The sequence below is a fragment of the Triturus cristatus genome, chromosome 1_2 (assembly GCF_964204655.1).
Source record: "Triturus cristatus chromosome 1_2, aTriCri1.1, whole genome shotgun sequence".
NCBI lineage: Eukaryota > Metazoa > Chordata > Amphibia > Caudata > Salamandridae > Triturus > Triturus cristatus.
The window spans coordinates 1,104,488,191-1,104,514,909 of record NC_140580.1 but is presented as its reverse complement, the minus strand read 5'-3'; the positions used below and the strand labels follow the sequence as shown (position 1 = coordinate 1,104,514,909).

The 26,719-nt window shown below is 45.2% G+C and overlaps 1 protein-coding gene across 1 annotated transcript in view; it reads left to right on the top strand.

Annotated features, from left to right (window-relative positions):
- Positions 1-7,391, top strand: part of SLC2A6 (solute carrier family 2 member 6) — a 196,115-nt gene extending 188,724 nt beyond the window's left edge. The window contains exon 10 of the mRNA XM_085613733.1: positions 6,381-7,391. Coding sequence (XP_085469859.1) covers positions 6,381-6,536 — 156 coding nt within the window. The 3' untranslated portion in view covers positions 6,537-7,391. The remainder of the gene's footprint in view (positions 1-6,380) is intronic.
- Positions 7,392-26,719: the final 19,328 nt, after the last annotated feature.

Here is a 26,719-nt window from a genome sequence, read left to right as displayed (position 1 = left end):
ATGGGCACTTGTTTAAGTCTTGGGCTCGGCCTAATACCCAGCAGCTGGCCTTTTACAAGTGTTTTAGATGTTGGCAGCAGGATTCAGATTTATGCTAGTTCTCTGAATTTTATACTGAATGCTTAGTCAGAATGCTGAGAGTAAAGGCACATACTGCTGTGGTTTGCCTGGATTGTGAATGCAAAGCAGGCACATGAAGCAAACGGGGACAACTGACCTGGTTGTCTTTTCTGTTGAGAGGGAAAAGCTGTGTTGCCAGATGCCATCACCTGCTAATAGCTATTAATTGCCCTTCCCTCCATTGTGCCTCTTCATATTTCCCTCGAACCCATAAATGTAGGTTGTGAATTAACAAATAATAACACTAGCAAGATAATGGTTGAAGCCTGTAGCTTCAGAAGAGTCACATGTTCTGCAGGAGGCAAGAAAGAATTTGGCGAAAAAACTATGAAGCAGCTGAGAAAGATCAGTATAAATGAATGTTAGCAGATTATAAGAAAAAAATAATTGCTGAAAAGAGCCAATATTATACACTGAAAATAGAGAAGGCGGGCAATTCCGGCAAGGAACTTTTTAAGATCATAAATGATCTGACAACTATTAAAAAGGACGATGCTGCCAATTGTACTCAAGACTTCTGTAACACACTGGCCCAGGCTTTTAAATCAAAGGTTGATCACATTTATGATCAGTTTACCATGTATAAATCAAACACCAATGTCACAGAACAGGAAGCTAGTATTTTAACGCCTCTCTTAAATTTTACCCCTACCTCCTCAATGCAAATAGCCACCCTTCTCTCAAGGACCAAATATGGCTCTCCGGATAAGCCCTGCCCTCCGAGGATCCTCCACAATATTAGCCATCTTATTAGTCCGGGGCTATCTAGCATATTTAATCAGATGATTTCACAAGAACTATTCCCAACAAAGTGGAAACAGGCCTGCATTTTGCCGTTATTAAAAAACCCAATCTGGATATAATGGACCCCGCGGACCATAGTCAGTTTGGATTTAGGGCATGTCACAGCACTGAGACAGCTCTGATAAAGACCACGGAGGAAATCCGCACTGCACTAGATGGTGGAGGGTTGGCGGCACTTATCCTCCTTGACCTGTCCGCGGCATTTGATACCGTAGACCACACCTTGCTGATAGAACGATTAAAGACCATAGGTTTAGGAGGAAAAGCCCTATCGCTTTTAACCTCGTTTTTATCAGATAGAACTCAGACATTCCAATTAGGCAATTTTAAATCTGCATCTTTTATCCTGCCTTGTTGGGTGCCGCAGGGTTCCTCCTGGGCACTACGCTTTTTAATATTTATGTGTCTGAATTAGCATCTTTGATCAGAAGTTTTGATCTAATTCCCACCTCATATGCCGACGACACCCAGTTGGTCATTTCTACAATAGACTAACTATTCCATCAAACTTCATGACTGTATGGTCTCCTTGAGCAACTGGATGAGTAGACACTGCTTGACGCTTAATTCTAGTAAAACTGAGGTGGTGCTATTTGGAAAGCTTTTTCCTCTATGGTCGTCAGTTTAGCGGGCCAAACACCTGGGCCCCCTCCTACACCGGTAGCTAAAGCAAAAAATTTGGGGGTCATAATAGATGAGAAGCTTAATTTTAACTCTCAGATTTCGAAGGTGGTGTCTTCCGCATTTTTTACTATTAGAACCTTGCATAAAATTCATCCCTAAAAATTCCAGAAAAACAGTTCTAACTTCTCTGGTTGTATCAAAGTTGGACTACTGTAATGGCCTATGCATTAACTTACAGTCCAATCTACTCAGAAGATTGCAAACGGTGCAGAATGCCGCCACCAGATTAGTGCTGGATATTCCCAAACATCAGTCCATTAGGGCTGGGATACAGAAGCTGCATTGGGTGCCAGTTGGCCAGCGAGTAAAATACAAGGCACTTTGCATTGCACATAAGGCACTTCACAGAGAAAATCCACAATTTCTTTGGAGTACCTTTAGCTGGTACTCTCCGAGCAGACCCCTACACTCGGCCAATGCTTTCCTGATGCCCACCTCCAGAGTCAAAAGGATGAACTGGGGGGGAGGATTTTCAGACATAGCACTATCAGGATATGGAACTCTCTTCCGTGCTCTCTCTCAGGAAGATTTCATCCCTGTTTGAATTTAGGAAACACCTCAAGACATGGCTTTTTACAAATTAGTATGCGAACCGTAAGCGCTTAGACACCTATGGGTATTAGTGCGCTATATAAATTGTTATAACATAACACACGCCTCCCGCCTGCCCTCCTTTTAAATCATATCTTGCGTGTTAAATAATTAAAAGTAAAGAGACTTACCTGAAGCGCGGCGTCTCCGGGGCTCCCTCTTCCTCGTTTTCAACTTCTTGTGACAAATGCGCATGCGCGGATGCCCGCGCATGCGCATTTCTTGCGAGAAATGCGCGGGCGTCCGCGCATGCGCATGTGTCACAAGAAGTTGGAAATGAGGAAGAGGGAGCCCCGGAGACACCGCGCTTCAGGTAAGTCTCTTTACTTTTAATTGTTTAACATGCAGGGTATTATTTAAAAGGAGGGTGGGCGGGAGGCGGGCGGCGCGTAGTGGGGCTACGCGGAGCGTGCGAGTGTGCGTAGATTTGGGCACACTACGCGCTGCTTCACGTAGCCCCACTACGCCCACTACGCCCACCGTTACTTAGGACCAAGCGATTCAGAAACATCTTAACAGCCTTTTCTTCAAGTGGACTTGGCTTGTATAAGAATTAGTTTGGAGGGGATGGAGTTCACGTTAATGGAAAACAATTTTTTGGGGATCTGTGCCTAGTGAAACACCCACTAATCTTAATCACAATAACTCCAAGATCCAGGCTTTCTGCTGATGCAAAGTGATGCAAAGTAATTTGCAGCACAAAAGGTATTAAGGGTGCGCTTTTCTAAGCGCAACTACTTTGCATCACTTTGCATCAAGGGGAAGTTTCTGGATGTTACTTGGGTGGATCAGCACAAACACTACATGGGTTTTGACGCAAAGCCCAATCTACTAAAATAGCCTGGAAGGGCTTTAAATCAAAAACAAATTCCATAAAGCAGGCACTAGCAAGGGAAAATGCTTTCTTTTTTCCAAAACCCCATGCATCTCATTTGTGTGGACGTGCATAGCACATAGGGGATCTTTCTGAGTTTGTCAATACGTTTAGAAATTTACGCTGGAAATGTATGCTTCGAGTACAAATCGTAAGCGGAGAGAACACACTTACCTCAATCCCATGGTGCGAGGTTTTGTGGCACACTAAGCAGCCTAGGGAGAGCGCCAGTGCAGGGAATAACAGCAACAACCCAACCTTAGTAGATAAGGCTCTGCACTGTCTTTTTCCGTGGCACAATGCAGCACAGAAAATGTGGTTCCTGCTCTGCGTTGCATGAACAATTAGTTAATCTGGGCTGCGGTGTCCAGCACATTGGGTAACTGTGTCAGCAGAGGAGTCCCCACAGGAGTTTTGAGAAAGATTTGAAAAGGTGGACATTGTAAGAACCGTGCATGGATATTAATGGGGATTGATAGTACAAGAACCATTCTCCAGTAGAATGGTTTGTGTGGTGTCCCAGTCCAGAGGATGCCCACAAAACACAACAAAGCAATCACGTGACTCCACGGTGAAAGTATATCCAAAACAGGCGAAACCAAAACCCACAAGAATGTTTTGACGTCAAATCCATTAGATACTTTGATGTCATGGGTCTTGAAGCACTCATAAAAACGAAAGCCAGAAGTTTGACCTTGAGGGGTCAGTTTCACTCTACATGAAAATCAACCACAAAGCAAGGGGGTAGTTTTACAGCCCTGTTTCAACCTCTGACAAAAATGGGACCCTGGAAAGAGGATCAGCCTGAAGCCCTGGCACTATCTCAGCCAGAGGTCATCGATGAAGTTGTGTGTAGTGACGCAGCTCTTAAAAGTCGAGGTTGAAGGGGACCCTCAATGGCAAATATGGCAACTCACCATTTATCCTGACTTTAAAGCCATCCACGTTGACAAATCCTATGGGTCCGACCTTATTGTGCCAACACATGCCAACTCTGGCATGCACAGACGTCATTTGCATACCATAGCACATTAAAGCCATGCCAATGAAGACCGAAAGCAGTCAGAATGTGACTAATAGTTAATCCAAAATGTAAGATTAATTTAAAAAATGTGTACTGTCAGTGAATGTTGCAAAGACGTTCCACTAGAGTAATTGAATGAGTCTAGCATAGACTTATGAAAAATAGTGCCCTGTCCCATAATCAGGCTTAAAGAGGAGTACCAATAAAAAAAACACTGAAGCGTTATTGGAAAGATGCCTTTCCCAAAAATCAGCTATAGAAATTGCTTCATTGAAATGTGGCTATAAATGTACATTAGTATTACTCCAGCCATAATTTTCAATAAGATTTTACTTTGTATTTTGATGTACCTTTGTTTGCACACCACAATTGCTGTTTAAAGAAGCCTGCTAAGTGCTACAGTACATTTCTAAAGGTGTATACATAATATTTCAAGTAAGCGTTAGGTTAATAAATACAATGGGGTTAATTTACAAAGAAAGTTGTAAAACTGCAGCCGTAAACTTCTCCTATAAATGGTCTATGAAATACAGCAGCCGCTGACGCAAGGCCAAATGGCATTCTGCAAACCCTGAACACTTTAAAAGGTGTTATGAATGATGTTAGAGATTTGTAGTCTGGATGTAACTCTATTTGGTGTTACACTGAAGAGAGGTCAATGACTGTAAATTGTTCAGCTTTCCCAATCACACTGATCATTCCATTTTTGCGGGAGAGAGGAAATCCGTCCACCCAGATATTTGCGTTGAGGTCTCTCAAGTTGACACAAAGACGCAAACCCCTACCTCCAGGTTTTTGGGTCACCACTATCGGGGCAAGCCACAGTGAACTCTCAAACAATTCAATAGGGCCCTCCAAGACCACCTTGTTCAACTCTTCTCAAAGTGGTTCCTGCATTAAGAGAGGTATTGGTCTAACTTTGTAAATAACTGGGACTGCGTTGTCTTTTACTTTAATTTTGTGTTGGATTTTTTTTAAATGTCCTAATTCCTCAGTGAATACATCGGTCAATTTATCACCCAATGCTTTGCTTTTGCTTTCCCCTTCCTCTGCTAAGACAGGTTCAACATTGTAAGGATGGAGCTTAATCTCCAAATAAGTTTGGTGTGCCCACCCTAATAAAGTGGATCCATTTTCCGTTAAGTAAATCTTTCCTACCAGTGCACGATCTTTGAATGAAATCTGCATTCTTATCATTCCTACTAAGGGTATTGGGTCCTTTTTGTATCCCCATGGTTTAATGTCTGCAAGATGTATGACATAATTCCTCTCTTGGAACTTCTTTCTGAAAATATTATAATCAATTAACGTATACGGAGAACATGAGCCAGGATACACCTTCATTTTTACCCCATCTAAGGCTATGTCAATAATAGAATAATTGTTCTTTTCTGCAGCATTAGTTTCAATATGGAATACATATTTGTTCCCAACATCACCCAAATCTTCAATAGAATGTACACTTTTTTCCTGTAATTAGATTCTTACATAGCATAGTGTAATGCCTCTTCTTATTGCATTTCCTACATACAATAGATTGTGCAGGACAACTGAGGTTCTTGGCTAAATGGTTGTAGCGCCCACAATGATGACACCTCAATCTTTACTTTTTATCATCCTCTTTTTTTGATAGGGTACTCATTAATGTTCTTCACCTCTCCATTCTCACCTAATTGTACATCGATACCAGATTTATTCTTTACCTCATGAACATTGTCTGATATGTTACTTGCTTCATTTCGCTTATGCACTCTGCTATGTGCTGTACACTTTTTGCAACTTCTACTGCAACCTTCAAATCAGGATGACCAGTCAGTAACTTTTCTTGAATTTTGGGGTTGTTTGTGCATTTGACTAATTCGTCTCTGATCAAGGAATCACATAAAGGACCACATTTACACATATTTCTTAGGCCTCTTAACACTGCAATGCAACTTGCTATTCCAACGTGCCCCATCCACCACTCTCCTGTGTGACACCACTACAAGAGTAGGATGGTCTTGGGCTCACTATGTGTCCTTTATTCCCAATTAATTTCACCCAAGAATCCAAAAACTACAAAGTTCAGTTCAATAAAAACAATATTTTCCCTTTCAAGGATATGGTGCACTTGTTTTAAGAAATACAGGATGGCTATTGGCAATCAATGTCAACTTCATTATAAATAAATTATAAAAGTGCATTAACTTTTGTGCCACATTTGTCTGATATGATGTTGCAACTTAAGAATGTACTTTCTACCTAGGGTCATCTGCTTATCCCTTCTTGTGCTTTGTGTTTCAGGAGGCGTTTGGCCTTGACGTACCTTTCTTTTTTTTTGCCGTCATCTGCGCAGTGAATCTTGTTTTTACTGGGTTTTGTGTTCCCGAGACCAAAGGCCGAACCCTGGAGCAGATCGAGTCTTACTTCAGGACTGGAAGAAGGTCCTTCATTAACTGACCGCTGCCCCACTCCCTAGAGGCGGGGCTCGCTGACTAACTTGCGTGACCAGGTTGGGGTGTGACTGGAGGCAGGTGCATCTGTGTCCTGAGGTGCAAAGAGAGTCTGCCCTAAGCAGGTGGTCCAAACCTGTAGCTGTTGGTGAATTTGATCCTTATGTTCACAAAGGGCTTTCTTGCGGTCTTGCACTAAGTCACAATAGAACAACTGGATGAAATGTAAGTTGGCTTTCTAAAGCACTGCTTGTCACCTATGAGAGTATCCAGGCACTGATGTGTGTAGGATGCACACATGTCTGCTCAAGATCTGAAACCCAAAGAAGATGTGTGATGCTGGCCACTTTGTGTGTTAGCATGATAATGCACCCTGGGTGCATGGACAAACCTACTGTCTACACCACCAGACCTACATCTGGAGCGATTGGACTTTCAGTGGCGATGGACTCAGCGAATGCGCTGTCGCATGACGATGCAGATTCAGTGGATACTACCCTGAGAGATTATGCACACAAGCATGAAACTCTTCACAAGATGTTGAGTGTTACAATTGCAAAGACAGTAGTCAGTAGCATCCAATTGCAATGCATCAGAACAAATGCACCAAAAAGTGAGAGAATGCTGACATGGGTCTACTTAATGCACAAAAGGGATGAGTAGCCACAAAACATGCAAACCCCACACTGGGTACAATCAGGCTGGTTGCTGTTTGCATGCCGGGGGCTTCACCCACATGCCTCCGGTGGCATGGACTGCAGATCAGCATAAATGTACCAAATTGCTGGTGCTCAACTTTGTATCGTATTTCAACTATGTGTTGTGTAAATTTATGTGCAGTAAAACTAACTTATGACTACTGCCTTGCTAAAAATGTACTACTGGTTTTATGTTTCTGGTCAACCTGCAAGATCTGGGATAGTGCTTTTGAAAGTAATCCCCTGTGGCATATTGGTAATTTCTGTGGTGATGCAGCTAAAACACAGAAAAATGTTTTGACAATTCCTGCTGTGTCGGAGAGCAATTGCCCAAGATAGATGCCCTTTAACAAGTAGGCTGTCACTAGCTCTTAACTGTCTTAAAGGCAGAAGAAGGCAGCTGGATTGAAGTCTAGTGGCTAGTATGCTTCCCAATGGGTTCAAGCCATCAAGGGGCAGATTTACTAATATTGCATGCAAAGCAGCAACCTAATGTGCTGTGCCACATGAAATGAGAGAGAGAGAGAGAGAGAGAGAGAGAGAGACAAAGCACCATATATCTATGTTGATATGGCACAGCAGCTGTCTTCCTAAGCACTGGTGCACAATTTAGCTGCCTTTCTCTATGCACACACCTTTGCACCATCGTACAAAGGTGCCTGCATGAGTCCAGCATAGATTTTGTATTGGAAGGACACTTTTACAGTACAAATTACTATGCTTCAATTTCCTTTTATACTTTTTCCACTTTGTATGTGTGCTGCACAGTGCAGGACACATGTAAAATTTGAAAAATTTGGAGCAACGAAAACGCTTGTCCTTATTTATGACTACCTGCCCAGGTAGGTGAAGGCCTCAGCCTCTTCGAGTGCATCACCTGCATTGTGACTGCAGTTGTACTGGCCGGGATACCCTTCAGGATCTTGGGTTTTCCTCTGTGGATGTTGATGAGAAGTTGTGCTAATGTGGCTTCCTCATTGTCGGTCTTCTCTTTTCCATTATAAAACAGGTTTTGCGCTGAAAAGCAAATGCCTGACCAACACTTTGAGCAGGTTATTGTCACTTTTGATGACATTACACCTCCACAAAGAGTTGATAATCCTGCCCCAATTTGTGTCATTGCTGAGTGTGCCAACAGAGTACAGCCTACAGCCTTATTTCTATAAAGTTTAACCAACAGACATAGCATGTCTGACAGCTAGCTTACTAGCATGCCACATGACAGAACAGCCGACGTTTGGATGTTTTTTGTGATTTTATCTTTAAAGGTTACCATACACTAAGACACCACCAACATCACCATAGTCTTTAGAAGGATCATGCAGCGACTGTAAACAATATTGCATGATTTTTTAAAGAGGCGCCATGAGGATGGCCTCCAGTCAGTTCAAGCAAACATAGTACTTCAGTGGTCTGAAGACCTAGCCATTTCCCCGCCAAATCCCCCCAATTACCCATCCCCCCACCAGAAGCATCTATTTGATATTAAAGAAACAGCCTACCAGGGTATGTTGAGAAAAGCTTTATTTTTCTCTAATGAGAAAACTACCCCATCGCCACTGGATTGCTACTGGTTGGGGACGGTGGGGCTCAGACCCCAAAAAGATTTTATTGCATGACAAATAAATATCTCCCAAAAATTCCATCATATCTAAATCAGTCACAAGCATATTCAATGTAAATATGTCTGAAAAAAACCCAGAAAACCTGGCTGGATTTTAATGTTGGCTCTGAATGGATTTGGGGTGTGGGGGGTGAATGGTATGTCATAAAGCTTATACTTTCTCAAGTTAAACTGTGCGTATGTTTGGATTGGTGTAAGACTGATTCAGAGCACCCCTCAGGATATGTTGGTCTATAGTCCTGCTAGCTGCACCAGCTGTACCCCTAACGTCACAAGGTAACAAATGGATTTGCAAACTCAGAACAAAACAACCCTGACATGCCAAGGATATTGTGGTGACATCTCTAGAACCCTTTTGCTCAGCCAACTATGCAGACCCAAAGAGATACACAAGCAATACACAGTAAAACCTTTCAATATTTATTGAAGCATTGTTATTCTTCAGTAAAATACTTGCACTGCAATGATTAATAGATGGAAACAGAATAATGTGATTAACATAACAAGCAGATTTTTCATAGTATTGCATTGCCCTTGCGCCACGATACGGGCCCTATTTACGAGGTGGTTTGATTTCCTCTTGCACCACAATGTGGTGCAAGAGCGCTGCAACCTTTAAGTGAGATTTATGAAGCCACGCAAGCCCACTTTGCGAGGCCCTGAGTGGCTTCATAAATCTGGAGTAAGGCAATGCAGCGCAAATCGCTGCATTGTCTTACTCTGAACTGGCAAGGCATTCCATGGGCGTTGCGTGGGTGTGTGTCCCATGCAACTCCCATGGTTTTTGGTGCATTCCCAGGTTTACCAGAACTGTTAAACCTGGGAATGCGCCAGAAAGAAATTACTTCTCAGGAGAGGCATAACGAGGAGAAATATCTTCATTTCTACTCGTTACTTCCTTTTTCTAGGTGTGCTGCATTCTACAGCACACATGGATAGAGGAATATGCCTCTCAGGGTTGTTTTTGTGCAGGAAGGTATTCTGCATTTGTGCTAGGCTGCCAAAAGAGCGCCAGCATAGAGAAAAAGGCAGGAATGTGTCATACTGCCTTCAAGACGGCACATTCCTGCACTTTCCCTGTCACACAGTGCAGCAAGGTGACTTCCTGCACTGCAGGACTCTTCGTGAATAGGCCCCATAGTGTTGCAAGGACAATGCAATACCAAAATCAGATTTACCAAGCAGCGCAAGGACCCCTGCGTGGCCCTTCATTGCTAGGTAAATCTGGGGTAACACATGACAGGGCAAGCTGCGGCCTTGCATTACTCTCCCCTGCGAAAGCATTCCAGGGTTGGAGTATGGGTGTTCCCATGCATCTGCTCACAGATTTTGGTGCATTCCTAGATTTACCAATACTGGTAAACCTTGGAATGCGTCAAAATGTTGCCCCTTTCCAGTGGAGGTGCAAAGAGGAGAAATATCTTTTTTTCTCCTCGTTGATTCCTCTTTCTAAGTGTGCTGCATTTTGCAGCACACTTAGAAAGAGGAAAAGGCCTGGGAGAATTGATTTTGTGAAAGAAGGTGTCCCTTGCTGCACTAAAAACAAGCCTGCCTGCAGCTAAGACACCCTTGCACCATTGTGCAAGGGTGCCTGTATTGGTGTTAGGCAGCAGATTGTGCTCCATAACAGGCAAAGAGCAGGACTGCACCATGTGTCGGTAGTAATGGTGCATTCCTGCCCTCTCACTTTCACGCAGCGCAGTGCAGCAAGTTGTCTTGCTGCATTGCATGAAAGGTTGATAAATCCTGCCCATAGTGTCTTGCGCTCCATCAAATTTCTTTAATGTATTGGTATTTTGTATGTACAATTATTTCCAATATCTCTGAAGCTGTCACATTGTGATCACTTGCGCACCGTCGCACAGTACTTCATATAGTAGTAGTAGCCTCTTTTATTTGTTAAATAAATAACGATAAAATATATAAAACTGGATGAAAACAGAATAAAAGGAGTAAATGCACACATAATATAAAACACAAGGTAAACAGTCCTGGAGATTGAAATGACAAATCAAGCACAATAAGCAACGATAAAACAAAACGCAGCATAAATGTATGAGGGACGGGAACAGTATGTACAAAAAAGATTATAAAACAAGCTCGTTAAGGCTAGGACCCTCGGATATTGACAACTTTGCTTAGAAAAATAATCCATGTTTACACAAATACGAATATCTCCCAATAGGACAAGAAAGAGCATGGCTGGCCTTACTTGAACAAACTGAGCCTATTTCAAAATAGGATACAGAAACTTTTTCCTTGGAAGGGTGTATAAGTTACAGAACATGACAACAAGCTAGATAGACTGCACTGAGGTTTTGTCACACTCATAAGGACCTAAAAGGCTCTCTGTAGCACAGCCTTTAGGGAAGCTTACCAGTAGGACAAAGAAAGAAGTTCAGCCTGAATCTGGATAAAAGCTGACAGTGGTTAGTATTGTGCACCCAGGTCAGGTGTGGTTCTATCGAGCTAACTGCACAGGTTTGCAGAGCTCAGTATCCTCTCCAGAAGCCGAAAGACCCAGTACAAAGTTATGTTTGACCCACCGATAACTGTCTTTAACGATGTCCATGGGCTGCGTGAAAAGACTGGGGCAGCCCAAGTCTGTGAATACAGATTTAATATAACTCAGCCAAGGGATAGCTTTATGGTTCTTCAAGGAAAGGCAGTCCCTATGTTTCAATCTGTTAAGTATTGGCTCTCTCCTAAGCCAAATTGAGATCCAGCGTAATGAAGGCCTGAGTTTAATGAGGTCTGAGATATAACTAATACCAAGTTCCTCGTGCACGGCAAGAGTAGATGAGTTCTGGGGGGCACCAAGGAGCTGCCTAAGAAACTTGTTTTTTTCCAGCTATATTAAGCCTTAATCCATATACCACCAGACCCATACCCCCATAACTAGTGGCAGAGACACACTTAGCTTTATAAACATGGGCCAGTACTTTGACAGGTTTCCTGCCCACCCTTGAACTAAGATCCAAAATCTCTCCACACAGTCTATAAAGTGCAAGCTTCTTTTATTGAAAAGATGGGCTCCAGGAGGATTGGTCTTCTAACAGGATGCCCAGGTAGTTAAAAGAACAAACTTGGGTAATCTAGGTTTTGAGACAAAAATGGCTCCTTAATTCGGGGGGGGGGCTTAACCCGCAACACCGCTGTTAACCATTTCAAGGTGTTCACGGATATAACCAGGCCCTCCATAAAATTGCTGTAGGAATATAAAAGCTTTTGAAATCCTAATGCCATCCTTGACATAAGGATGCCATCGTCCATGTATTGGAGGAATGGTATGCTCGTGAACCCCGTTGGCGAGGGCCTCCTCTCCTTGTGCTTCACCCAATGCAGCCTCCAAACAATTAATGTAGAGGGTAAATAGGAATGGTGACAAGAAAACCCCTGTCTCACACCTCTTGTAATAGAAAAGTTCTGTGCACAGGTGCCATCAGTCATAAATCTAACAGAAATAGACATATCCATGCGAAGGTCGGCCAGGAAGGAAACCACAGCTTGCTCAACCCCCACATACAGTAATAAAGACCACACCTTTGATTGGTTCACTCGATCAAAGGCTGATGGGCGGTTCATAAAACCCAGAAAAAGGGTCCCCTTTTTGGTCACAGTATATTTTTGGATCAGGAGATGCAAATTCAGGCATTGATCGATGGTGCCCAACCCAGGCCTAACCCTACTGCGAGTTGTTATTAATTTCCTTCTCATCAGCCCAATCCATAAACCTTTTTCAGACAACCTGACCCAGGATCATGATTGTAGTATCAATAAGCAAGATTGGCCTATAACATTTTGATTCCTCTCGACTTCCTATATTGAATACTTGGAATGTAATGGATTGTGACCAAGAGGTTAAGGAGCCAGTTGAAACAGACCACTTAAGATGTTTGTCAACAGAGGTGCCCAAATGGCTATGTCACCCGTGTAAAGGTCAGCTGGGACGCTGTCTGGGCCAGGGGCCTTATGACAAGACAAGTGTCTGATGGCACCAATGACTTCTGGGATAGTAAAAGAAAGGCAGGGAGGACTAGCAACCTGGAGGCTAACATTAGAGGTGGATTAACTATTGCTTTCGTCCAAACAATAGATAAAGGAGAAGTGGTTGAATCATTATGCTTCGGGTATAACCGGGGCCAAGCCAAGAAGGGGTGGTTTAGGACTCTCCAGAAGGAGACACAGTCGTTGGTGTCACTGACGCGAACCAGCTCTTCCCAGATGTTGTCCTTCATATAACAAATGTGATAACATATTTAATCAACTATTTTTTAAATACCTTTGCATGGCTTTGTTATTCTTTTAAATACCCTGCCATTGAATGTCTTTGGTAAGACATGTGTGTAACATGAATGATTTGTTAATCAGTGAGCATATACAATACAGAGATATCAGCCATTGATGCATGAATTCATCACCCCAGATTCTTGGTGGTTCACTTCACAGGGTAGCTCCTGTTTTCATTGCCCTGTTTTGACATCTTGGGAAACAAGTGCTGCCTAGCCACAACGTTGTCCTCAGTGTAACACGTTATAAAAAGTTCATGATTTATCTCACAGCTACAGAGGAGAATCACTGTGCTGGAGCATATTCTGAAGGATGAGCAAAAAACATGTTTTCCTCTGCCAGTGGGCTAGGCAAATAGGCGCGGTCTTAGTTTACAGAATACTGCACATGAAATATATGTGGGATTGCAGAAGATAAGACTCAATTTATTGAAATGTTTGACATCAATGCTGCCAGATGTTGGACAATTTCTATGTTTTCTCCTTTACTATTTGCATGGGCTCATGGTCTTGTCTTTGCAGTATCTGATTTGAAAGTTTGTTGCTCTAGAGTTGTAAAAAATGATTTGTAGACCAAATTAGTTGTGTTTTTTTACTTTTTAGAAACAAAGCGAGGGGCATGCCCAAGATAACACACCTGGGGTGGCTGACAGGTTTATGCAGGCCTCTGGGTGGCTCTTTTCACTCCAAATATTATTTGTACAAGTCTTACGGGCCACGACAGATCTACTGGGAGGTTTGAAACCTCTGCCGGGATCAGGGTGGTATAAACATTAGATTTTGGTAGGGGTTTTGGTTAAGGGCAACTGTTCAAAATCGGTTATGATTAAGGAGTTTGGTTATGAAACACTTGACCTGTCTTCTGCCAATAGGTCTGCAATTCCGGGCATTCTATGAACATATGAATAAGACTTGCGGCCTGAGTCCCACATTTAGGACACTTGGTCTTCTCACCCCCACTGCTACCTCCTGCCCACTTGGCAATCCTCTCTGGTGTATAGTACAGCATGCCAATTGTGCGAAAATGCTGAAGCCGTAAGCTAACAAAGTGGACTGAATCACCTATGTTACCCAGAGCCTGAGTGATCATACCAGGTGTTATGGCTATATTCAGCACTTGACTCCAACGTGCTGCTAATTTTACAGAACCATCGACTTTAAAGCTGGTCAGCTGTTTATACATATTACCTATAAGAGATTTCATTTTCTCCCCATATAAAAAATCCCATATAAGAGATTTAGTAATCGCATTTGGATCCAAGTTCTTCCCCAAATAATCCCTTATCTGTAGATATTTAAACAAAGAATTAGTGGGTAGTTTATGTTGTAGTTGTAAAACTTCAAATGGTTTAATTCCTCAGGCCTCATACAGATTCCCCAAGCATAAAATCCCTTGTTTAGACCACAATCTACAACTATAGTCTTGAAATATTTCAAGAAACATTGGATTACCCCAGAGTGGCGATTTAGTATGTATTAAAGACAAATTACTTCTGGCAACCAAAGCCCGCCAAATAAAAACACTATCTCTAACGGTCTTAAATTTAACACGTTTGAAATAATTTGGGTCATTAACGCGATTTAAGAAAAATAAACTATCATCGCCTAAAATCAGACTATATAAAGAATCTTGCTGATCAACCCCCAGAAGGCTTCGAAAGCGCCCAGCAAACGCTGCCAAAAAATAAGTTCTAAAATCAGATAAACCCAAGCCACCTTGTTTATAGGGTGATTTAAGCATATCAATGGCTTGTCGAGCCCTCTTAAAGCCCCAAATAAAACTACTCAGAACTCCATCCAGTTTTAAAAAAAAAATATTAGGAAGACACAGAGGAATAGATCAAAACAAATATAAAAATGTTGGCAGTATTTTTCATTTTTATTAGATTACATCTTCCCAAAAGCCCTATAGGAAGTTTGTGCCATTTTTAAAATATTTTCACAGTTTCGTCTAGTAAAGGAGTATAATTTAAAGATATTATTTGGCCCACTTTAGCCGCGATCTTGACCCCCAGATACGTAACTGTTATACACCTCCCCGGGATTGGAGAACTAGGTTTGAAATTAATAAGAACTTGTGTTTTACTAATATTTAATTTATACCCAGAAACTAATCCAAATTTAATTGCAGCTCTCTCAATAATTGGGTCAGCTTCTACTGGATTAGTAGAAAAAATTGCCAAATCATCAGCGTGTGCTATTACCTTCAGCTTATTAGAGATAGTCATTAATTGTTTAAACTGCTTATTGGTTTGTAAGGCACGTATAAACGGCTCTATATAGAGGGCAAATTTGTCCCACAAATGATGTCAAATGGGGTAGAATATGAACCAGAATTTGAGAGCTTAGCTGTAGGTTTATAATTTAGGCTCCCTGTTTTCCGTTTTTACTGATTTTTACAGATAAATACAGACAGAAATCATTTATTTTCCAGTCTGTATTTATATGTAAATGTGGATAAAAACGGAAATGTGTCTCTTTTTTTGAGTGATTCTAAATACTTTAAGTCGTGACTGTCAGGCCAATAGCTGTGAAGATTGACAAGTAAGCAGTTAAAAAATGAACAAATTATTGTTATGAGGCTTTAACTCCAGTAGATATGCAAAGGTTGATACTAAAATGTTAATATTTTCATAAATGTGTATTGATTTATCATCTGTGGGACTTCATATTATTGAAATCTGTCATACATTTAGATAAAAGTTTACTTTTATTGTTTAAATAAATATGAAAATCTACTATTTTTGCTTCATTTGTCTCACAAAACCCAAAATAAAAATGGATAAATACAGATAAAATTAGCAAAAAATAAATATGGATAAATACAGACGGAAATGTCAAGAAAATAAATACCATAAAACCGGGAGCCCTATTTATGGCACAGGGTCAAGACTGATTTGTATATGGCCATGTCTAAACTGGGGTGGTGTAGTGGGCAAAAGAACGATGGATTTAACCCAGATCTCTTGACTGGGGGAGAATGTATGCATTGTCAGCATTCCGTCCATCATTTGTTTGTTGTAACGCTTTTCGCCCTAAGTGGGATGGGTATTCCCAGACGTGGGACCCGTGCTCACTACGCCACTGGAGTCAAGCTATCCTGGCTGATGACGGCTGATAGCCAGAAACCGGTCCTAGGATGCTTGATTCTGGTCCAGGGAAGACATGGCTTGGCAGTTCGGGCTGGACTGTTCCCATGAGGCACAGGGTCAAGACTGATTTGCATATGGCCATGTCTAAACTGGGGTGGTGTAGTGGGCAAAAGAACGATGGATTTAACCCAGATCTCTTGACTGGGGGAGAATGTATGCATTGTCAGCATTCCGTCCATCATTTGTTTGTTGTAACGCTTTTCGCCCTAAGTGGGATGGGTATTCCCAGACGTGGGACCCGTGCTCACTACGCCACTGGAGTCAAGCTATCCTGGCTGATGACGGCTGATAGCCAGAAACCGGTCCTAGGATGCTTGATTCCGGTCCAGGGAAGACATGGCTTGGCAGTTCGGGCTGGACTGTTCCCATGAGGCACAGGGTCAAGACTGATTTGCATATGGCCATGTCTAAACTGGGGTGGTGTAGTGGGCAAAAGAACGATGGATTTAACCCAGATCTCTTGACTGGGGGAGAATGTATGCATTGTCAGCATTCCGTCCATCATTTGTTTGTTGTAACGCTTTTCGCCCTAAGTGGGATGGGTATTCCCAGACGTGGGACCCGTGCTCACTACGCCACTGGAGTCAAGCTATCCTGGCTGATGACGGCTGATAGCCAGAAACCGGTCCTAGGATGCTTGATTCCGGTCCAGGGAAGACATGGCTTGGCAGTTCGGGCTGGACTGTTCCCATGAGGCACAGGGTCAAAACTGATTTGCATATGGCCATGTCTAAACTGGGGTGGTGTAGTGGGCAAAAGAACGATGGATTTAACCCAGATCTCTTGACTGGGGGAGAATGTATGCATTGTCAGCATTCCGTCCATCATTTGTTTGTTGTAACGCTTTTCGCCCTAAGTGGGATGGGTATTCCCAGACGTGGGACCCGTGCTCACTACGCCACTGGAGTCAAGCTATCCTGGCTGATGACGGCTGATAGCCAGAAACCGGTCCTAGGATGCTTGATTCCGGTCCAGGGAAGACATGGCTTGGCAGTTCGGGCTGGACTGTTCCCATGAGGCACAGGGTCAAGACTGATTTGTATATGGCCATGTCTAAACTGGGGTGGTGTAGTGGGCAAAAGAACGATGGATTTAACCCAGATCTCTTGACTGGGGGAGAATGTATGCATTGTCAGTATTCCGTCCATCATTTGTTTGTTGTAACGCTTTTCGCCCTAAGTGGGATGGGTATTCCCAGACGTGGGACCCGTGCTCACTACGCCACTGGAGTCAAGCTATCCTGGCTGATGACGGCTGATAGCCAGAAACCGGTCCTAGGATGCTTGATTCCGGTCCAGGGAAGACATGGCTTGGCAGTTCGGGCTGGACTGTTCCCATGAGGCACAGGGTCAAGACTGATTTGCATATGGCCATGTCTAAACTGGGGTGGTGTAGTGGGCAAAAGAACGATGGATTTAACCCAGATCTCTTGACTGGGGGAGAATGTATGCATTGTCAGCATTCCGTCCATCATTTGTTTGTTGTAACGCTTTTCGCCCTAAGTGGGATGGGTATTCCCAGACGTGGGACCCGTGCTCACTACGCCACTGGAGTCAAGCTATCCTGGCTGATGACGGCTGATAGCCAGAAACCGGTCCTAGGATGCTTGATTCCGGTCCAGGGAAGACATGGCTTGGCAGTGCGGGCTGGACTGTTCCCATGAGGCACAGGGTCAAGACTGATTTGCATATGGCCATGTCTAAACTGGAGTGGTGTAGTGGGCAAAAGAACGATGGATTTAACCCAGATCTCTTGACTGGGGGAGAATGTATGCATTGTCAGCATTCTGTCCATCATTTGTTTGTTGTAACGCTTTTCGCCCTAAGTGGGATGGGTATTCCCAGACGTGGGACCCGTGCTCACTATGCCACTGGAGTCAAGCTATCCTGGCTGATGACGGCTGATAGCCAGAAACCGGTCCTAGGATGCTTGATTCCGGTCCAGGGAAGACATGGCTTGGCAGTTCGGGCTGGACTGTTCCCATGAGGCACAGGGTCAAGACTGATTTGCATATGGCCATGTCTAAACTGGGGTGGTGTAGTGGGCAAAAGAACGATGGATTTAACCCAGATCTCTTGACTGGGGGAGAATGTATGCATTGTCAGCATTCCGTCCATCATTTGTTTGTTGTAACGCTTTTTGCCCTAAGTGGGATGGGTATTCCCAGACGTGGGACCCGTGCTCACTACGCCACTGGAGTCAAGCTATCCTGGCTGATGACGGCTGATAGCCAGAAACCGGTCCTAGGATGCTTGATTCAGGTCCAGGGAAGACATGGCTTGGCAGTTCGGGCTGGACTGTTCCCATGAGGCACAGGGTCAAGACTGATTTGCATATGGCCATGTCTAAACTGGGGTGGTGTAGTGGGCAAAAGAACGATGGATTTAACCCAGATCTCTTGACTGGGGGAGAATGTATGCATTGTCAGCATTCCGTCCATCATTTGTTTGTTGTAACGCTTTTCGCCCTAAGTGGGATGGGTATTCCCAGACGTGGGACCCGTGCTCACTACGCCACTGGAGTCAAGCTATCCTGGCTGATGACGGCTGATAGCCAGAAACCGGTCCTAGGATGCTTGATTCCGGTCCAGGGAAGACATGGCTTGGCAGTTCGGGCTGGACTGTTCCCATGAGGCACAGGGTCAAGACTGATTTGCATATGGCCATGTCTAAACTGGGGTGGTGTAGTGGGCAAAAGAACGATGGATTTAACCCAGATCTCTTGACTGGGGGAGAATGTATGCATTGTCAGCATTCCGTCCATCATTTGTTTGTTGTAACGCTTTTCGCCCTAAGTGGGATGGGTATTCCCAGACGTGGGACCCGTGCTCACTACGCCACTGGAGTCAAGCTATCCTGGCTGATGACGGCTGATAGCCAGAAACCGGTCCTAGGATGCTTGATTCCGGTCCAGGGAAGACATGGCTTGGCAGTTCGGGCTGGACTGTTCCCATGAGGCACAGGGTCAAGACTGATTTGCATATGGCCATGTCTAAACTGGGGTGGTGTAGTGGGCAAAAGAACGATGGATTTAACCAAGATCTCTTGACTGGGGGAGAATGTATGCATTGTCAGCATTCCGTCCATCATTTGTTTGTTGTAACGTTTTTCGCCCTAAGTGGGATGGGTATTCCCAGACGTGGGACCCGTGCTCACTACGCCACTGGAGTCAAGCTATCCTGGCTGATGACGGCTGATAGCCAGAAACCGGTCCTAGGATGCTTGATTCCGGTCCAGGGAAGACATGGCTTGGCAGTTCGGGCTGGACTGTTCCCATGAGGCACAGGGTCAAGACTGATTTGCATATGGCCATGTCTAAACTGGGGTGGTGTAGTGGGCAAAAGAACGATGGATTTAACCCATATCTCTTGACTGGGGGAGAATGTATGCATTGTCAGCATTCCGTCCATCATTTGTTTGTTGTAACGCTTTTCGCCCTAAGTGGGATGGGTATTCCCAGACGTGGGACCCGTGCTCACTACGCCACTGGAGTCAAGCTATCCTGGCTGATGATGGCTGATAGCCAGAAACCGGTCCTAGGATGCTTGATTCCGGTCCAGGGAAGACATGGCTTGGCAGTTCGGGCTGGACTGTTCCCATGAGGCACAGGGTCAAGACTGATTTGTATATGGCCATGTCTAAACTGGGGTGGTGTAGTGGGCAAAAGAACGATGGATTTAACCCAGATCTCTTGACTGGGGGAGAATGTATGCATTGTCAGCATTCCGTCCATCATTTGTTTGTTGTAACGCTTTTCGCCCTAAGTGGGATGGGTATTCCCAGACGTGGGACCCGTGCTCACTACGCCACTGGAGTCAAGCTATCCTGGCTGATGACGGCTGATAGCCAGAAACCGGTCCTAGGATGCTTGATTCCGGTCCAGGGAAGACATGGCTTGGCAGTTCGGGCTGGACTGTTCCCATGAGGCACAGGGTCAAGACTGATTTGCATATGGCCATGTCTAAACTGGGGTGGTGTAGTGGGCAAAAGAACGATGGATTTAACCCAGATCTCTTGACTGGGGGAGAATGTATGCATTGTCAGCATTCCGTCCATCATTTGTTTGTTGTAACGCTTTTCGCCCTAAGTGGGATTGGTATTCCCAGACGTGGGACCCGTGCTCACTACGCCACTGGAGTCAAGCTATCCTGGCTGATGACGGCTGATAGCCAGAAACCGGTCCTAGGATGCTTGATTCCGGTCCAGGGAAGACATGGCTTGGCAGTTCGGGCTGGACTGTTCCCATGAGGCACAGGGTCAAGACTGATTTGCATATGGCCATGTCTAAACTGGAGTGGTGTAGTGGGCAAAAGAACGATGGATTTAACCCAGATCTCTTGACTGGGGGAGAATGTATGCATTGTCAGCATTCCGTCCATCATTTGTTTGTTGTAACGCTTTTCACCCTAAGTGGGATGGGTATTCCCAGACGTGGGACCCGTGCTCACTACGCCACTGGAGTCAAGCTATCCTGGCTGATGACGGCTGATAGCCAGAAACCGGTCCTAGGATGCTTGATTCCGGTCCAGGGAAGACATGGCTTGGCAGTTCGGGCTGGACTGTTCCCATGAGGCACAGGGTCAAGACTGATTTGCATATGGCCATGTCTAAACTGGGGTGGTGTAGTGGGCAAAAGAACGATGGATTTAACCCAGATCTCTTGACTGGGGGAGAATGTATGCATTGTCAGCATTCCGTCCATCATTTGTTTGTTGTAACGCTTTTTGCCCTAAGTGGGATGGGTATTCCCAGACGTGGGACCCGTGCTCACTACGCCACTGGAGTCAAGCTATCCTGGCTGATGACGGCCGATAGCCAGAAACCGGTCCTAGGATGCTTGATTCCGGTCCAGGGAAGACATGGCTTGGCAGTTCGGGCTGGACTGTTCCCATGAGGCACAGGGTCAAGACTGATTTGCATATGGCCATGTCTAAACTGGGGTGGTGTAGTGGGCAAAAGAACGATGGATTTAACCCAGATCTCTTGACTGGGGGAGAATGTATGCATTGTCAGCATTCCGTCCATCATTTGTTTGTTGTAACGCTTTTCGCCCTAAGTGGGATGGGTATTCCCAGACATGGGACCCGTGCTCACTACGCCACTGGAGTCAAGCTATCCTGGCTGATGACGGCTGATAGCCAGAAACCGGTCCTAGGATGCTTGATTCCGGTCCAGGGAAGACATGGCTTGGCAGGTCGGGCTGGACTGTTCCCATGAGGCACAGGGTCAAGACTGATTTGCATATGGCCATGTCTAAACTGGGGTGGTGTAGTGGGAAAAAGAACGATGGATTTAACCCAGATCTCTTGACTGGGGGAGAATGTATGCATTGTCAGCATTCCGTCCATCATTTGTTTGATGTAACGCTTTTCGCGCTAAGTGGGATGGGTATTCCCAGACGTGGGACCCGTACTCACTACGCCACTGGAGTCAAGCTATCCTGGCTGATGACGGCTGATAGCCAGAAACCGGTCCTAGGATGCTTGATTCCGGTCCAGGGAAGACATGGCTTGGCAGTTCGGGCTGGACTGTTCCCATGAGGCACAGGGTCAAGACTGATTTGCATATGGCCATGTCTAAACTGGGGTGGTGTAGTGGGCAAAAGAACGATGGATTTAACCCAGATCTCTTGACTGGGGGAGAATGTATGCATTGTCAGCATTCCGTCCATCATTTGTTTGTTGTAACGCTTTTCGCCCTAAGTGGGATGGGTATTCCCAGACGTGGGACCCGTGCTCACTACGCCACTGGAGTCAAGCTATCCTGGCTGATGACGGCTGATAGCCAGAAACCGGTCCTAGGATGCTTGATTCCGGTCCAGGGAAGACATGGCTTGGCAGTTCGGGCTGGACTGTTCCCATGAGGCACAGGGTCAAGACTGATTTGCATATGGCCATGTCTAAACTGGGATGGTGTAGTGGGCAAAAGAACGATGGATTTAACCCAGATCTCTTGACTGGGGGAGAATGTATGCATTGTCAGCATTCCGTCCATCATTTGTTTGTTGTAACGCTTTTCGCCCTAAGTGGGATGGGTATTCCCAGACGTGGGACCCGTGCTCACTACGCCACTGGAGTCAAGCTATCCTGGCTGATGACGGCTGATAGCCAGAAACCGGTCCTAGGATGCTTGATTCCGGTCCAGGGAAGACATGGCTTGGCAGTTCGGGCTGGACTGTTCCCATGAGGCACAGGGTCAAGACTGATTTGCATATGGCCATGTCTAAACTGGGGTGGTGTAGTGGGCAAAAGAACGATGGATATAACCCAGATCTCTTGACTGGGGGAGAATGTATGCATTGTCAGCATTCCGTCCATCATTTGTTTGTTGTAACGCTTTTCGCCCTAAGTGGGATGGGTATTCCCAGACGTGGGACCCGTACTCACTACGCCACTGGAGTCAAGCTATCCTGGCTGATGACGGCTGATAGCCAGAAACCGGTCCTAGGATGCTTGATTCCGGTCCAGGGAAGACATGGCTTGGCAGTTCGGGCTGGACTGTTCCCATGAGGCACAGGGTCAAGACTGATTTGCATATGGCCATGTCTAAACTGGGGTGGTGTAGTGGGCAAAAGAACGATGGATTTAACCCAGATCTCTTGACTGGGGGAGAATGTATGCATTGTCAGCATTCCGTCCATCATTTGTTTGTTGTAACGCTTTTCGCCCTAAGTGGGATGGGTATTCCCAGACGTGGGACCCGTGCTCACTACGCCACTGGAGTCAAGCTATCCTGGCTGATGACGGCTGATAGCCAGAAACCGGTCCTAGGATGCTTGATTCCGGTCCAGGGAAGACATGGCTTGGCAGTTCGGGCTGGACTGTTCCCATGAGGCACAGGGTCAAGACTGATTTGCATATGGCCATGTCTAAACTGGGGTGGTGTAGTGGGCAAAAGAACGATGGATTTAACCCAGATCTCTTGACTGGGGGAGAATGTATGCATTGTCAGCATTCCGTCCATCATTTGTTTGTTGTAACGCTTTTCGCCCTAAGTGGGATGGGTATTCCCAGACGTGGGACCCGTGCTCACTACGCCACTGGAGTCAAGCTATCCTGGCTGATGACGGCTGATAGCCAGAAACCGGTCCTAGGATGCTTGATTCCGGTCCAGGGAAGACATGGCTTGGCAGTTCGGGCTGGACTGTTCCCATGAGGCACAGGGTCAAGACTGATTTGCATATGGCCATGTCTAAACTGGGGTGGTGTAGTGGGCAAAAGAACGATGGATTTAACCCAGATCTCTTGACTGGGGGAGAATGTATGCATTGTCAGCATTCCGTCCATCATTTGTTTGTTGTAACGCTTTTCGCCCTAAGTGGGATGGGTATTCCCAGACGTGGGACCCGTGCTCACTACGCCACTGGAGTCAAGCTATCCTGGCTGATGACGGCTGATAGCCAGAAACCGGTCCTAGGATGCTTGATTCCGGTCCAGGGAAGACATGGCTTGGCAGTTCGGGCTGGACTGTTCCCATGAGGCACAGGGTCAAGACTGATTTGCATATGGCCATGTCTAAACTGGGGTGGTGTAGTGGGCAAAAGAACGATGGATTTAACCCAGATCTCTTGACTGGGGGAGAATGTATGCATTGTCAGCATTCCGTCCATCATTTGTTTGTTGTAACGCTTTTCGCCCTAAGTGGAATGGGTATTCCCAGACGTGGGACCCGTGCTCACTACGCCACTGGAGTCAAGCTATCCTGGCTGATGACGGCTGATAGCCAGAAACCGGTCCTAGGATGCTTGATTCCGGTCCAGGGAAGACATGGCTTGGCAGTTCGGGCTGGACTGTTCCCATGAGGCACAGGGTCAAGACTGATTTGCATATGGCCATGTCTAAACTGGGGTGGTGTAGTGGGCAAAAGAACGATGGATTTAACCCAGATCTCTTGACTGGGGGAGAATGTATGCATTGTCAGCATTCGGTCCATCATTTGTTTGTTGTAACGCTTTTCGCCCTAAGTGGGATGGGTATTCCCAGACGTGGGACCCGTGCTCACTACGCCACTGGAGTCAAGCTATCCTGGCTGATGACGGCTGATAGCCAGAAACCGGTCCTAGGATGCTTGATTCCAGTCCAGGGAAGACATGGCTTGGCAGTTCGGGCTGGACTGTTCCCATGAGGCACAGGGTCAAGACTGATTTGCATATGGCCATGTCTAAACTGGGGTGGTGTAGTGGGCAAAAGAACGATGGATTTAACCCAGATCTCTTGACTGGGGGAGAATGTATGCATTGTCATCATTCCGTCCATCATTTGTTTGTTGTAACGCTATTTATAATATAAAGCACGCACCCATTGTCTAAACTGTCCCCCAAAGCCAGATGTGCTTAGTGTAGCCCACAGAAATTCCCATCCGACCTTGTCAAAAGCCTTTTTGGCATCTAAGAGGATCATACCCAGATCTACCCCCTCTTTCTCCGCATAATCGAACGTGCCAATGGCCATGTTGATATGAGCTGTAGTGTCTCTACCTGGTATGAAACCGTGTTGGATATGAGACACTAATCCTGACATCATTGGCGCGAGTCTATTTGCGAGAATTTTTGAGAAGATCTACACATCTGCGTTAATGAGGGAGATGGGTCGGTATGTTCCGCAATCTATAGGTGTTTTGCCCTTTTTAACAAAGAAAACAATCTGAGTCATATTCCATGACTCCGGCGTCCTAGTGCCCATACCAACATATTGAATGACTATGCTGAATGGTTCCATCATAATACTTTTGAAAACCTTATATAATTCCATAGGTAGTGAATCTACCCCTGCAGCTTTACCTGAAGGTAAGGCAGTAATGGCTAATCCTATTTCTTCCAATAATATTAAATTATCTAGTGATGTTACCTCATCATTTCTCAATACCGGAAGATGAATGAATGAATGAATGAAGGACAACTTGTAATGCGCAACTAAGCCCAAAGGCATCAAGGCGCCTAACACAAAAAAATCAAACAGACCAGGAACCAAACTACGGGTAGGCCTTGGCAAAGAGCCACGTCTTTAATGCCTTCCTAAACAGAGGGACAGTATATTGAGTTTTAATTTCAGAGGGGCAAGTATTCCACAGTTTTGGGGCTAAAGACGAAAAGGCCCTCCCTCCCCATTTAACTCTTCGAAAACGGGGAACTGACAACAGATTCTTTCTCAAAGAGCGAAGGTTTCTGGCCGGGACATAAGGTACAAGCAAGTCCTTCACCCCTCGGCCCCCACGCCAGATAAAGCCCCGTAGGTCATGCAAAGGATCTTAAAAACGATCCTATCTTGGATCGGGAGCCAATGCAGACTCTTCCTGGCAGTGGTAGCCGAAGAAATCCTAGGAGCATTAAGCACAAATTTGGCTGCCACATTCTGGGCTGTTTGCAAACGTGCCACAAGGCCCTTATTTATGCCGGCATAGAGAGCATTGCAGTAATCAAGCCGCGAGGCGACCAATGCAACAACAATCTGTTTGCGGGCATGCGGAGCCAAATAATGTCTGATTTTCGTAAGGATCCTAATGATACCCCAACAGGTAGCAACGGTCCTATTAACCTGCTGCGACATGGAGAGAGCGGGATCGATCAGAACTCCCAGATTACGGGCCGAGTCCGTGGGCACAGGGCACACTCCCAAAGAAGGGGGCCACCACTCGGAGGACCAAATGTCCCTGTTTCCACCAAAAATAAGGACCTCGGTTTTTTCCCCGTTCAGCTTTAGTGAATTATAAATCATCCACTGAGAAACTGCCTCCATGCAGTTCCTAAAGCTGAGAGCGGAGGTACTGCCCGAGTGGGAAAGGGACACCATAATCTGGGTGTCGTCAGCATATGATACCACCTCCATCCCATAAGATCTTATTAGCTTGGCAAGTGGGGCCACATAAACGTTAAAAAGGGTAGGATTTAGGGCCGACCCCTGAGGTCGGGATGGAGATAGGTATTCACCCAATTTGACCCTCTGTTCCCTCTGGTCAAGGAAGGAGGCCAGAAGGCTCAAGGCCAAACCCTCCACCCCCATCTCCCTAAGACGAGATATTAGGACCAAGGGAGATAGGGTATCGAAGGCGGCTGTCAGGTCCAACAAGACCAGAAGAGCGGTATGCGGTAGATTGCTGCCATTTATAAACTGCGTAATATCTTCCTTATCAACTGTAGGAGAGAATGAAGAAAGTTTCTGATAGAATAGTGAGAACTGCTCCAAAATAGCTTAAGTATGTAATGCACCATCCGCACTCTTTATAGTATTGATTTTAGTTTGAGCCTTCGTTTCTGCTGTTTGAAAAGCTAACACTTTACCAATATGTTCACCATATTCATATTGTTCCAAACGGTACTTATTATACCTTACTGCTATTTTTTCCCTAAACATTTTTTTCACTGCTGTTCTTGCATCTAATAGAGCTAGAAACAGCTGATCCTGATCTGATTGGCCTCGTGTTACCGCCTCT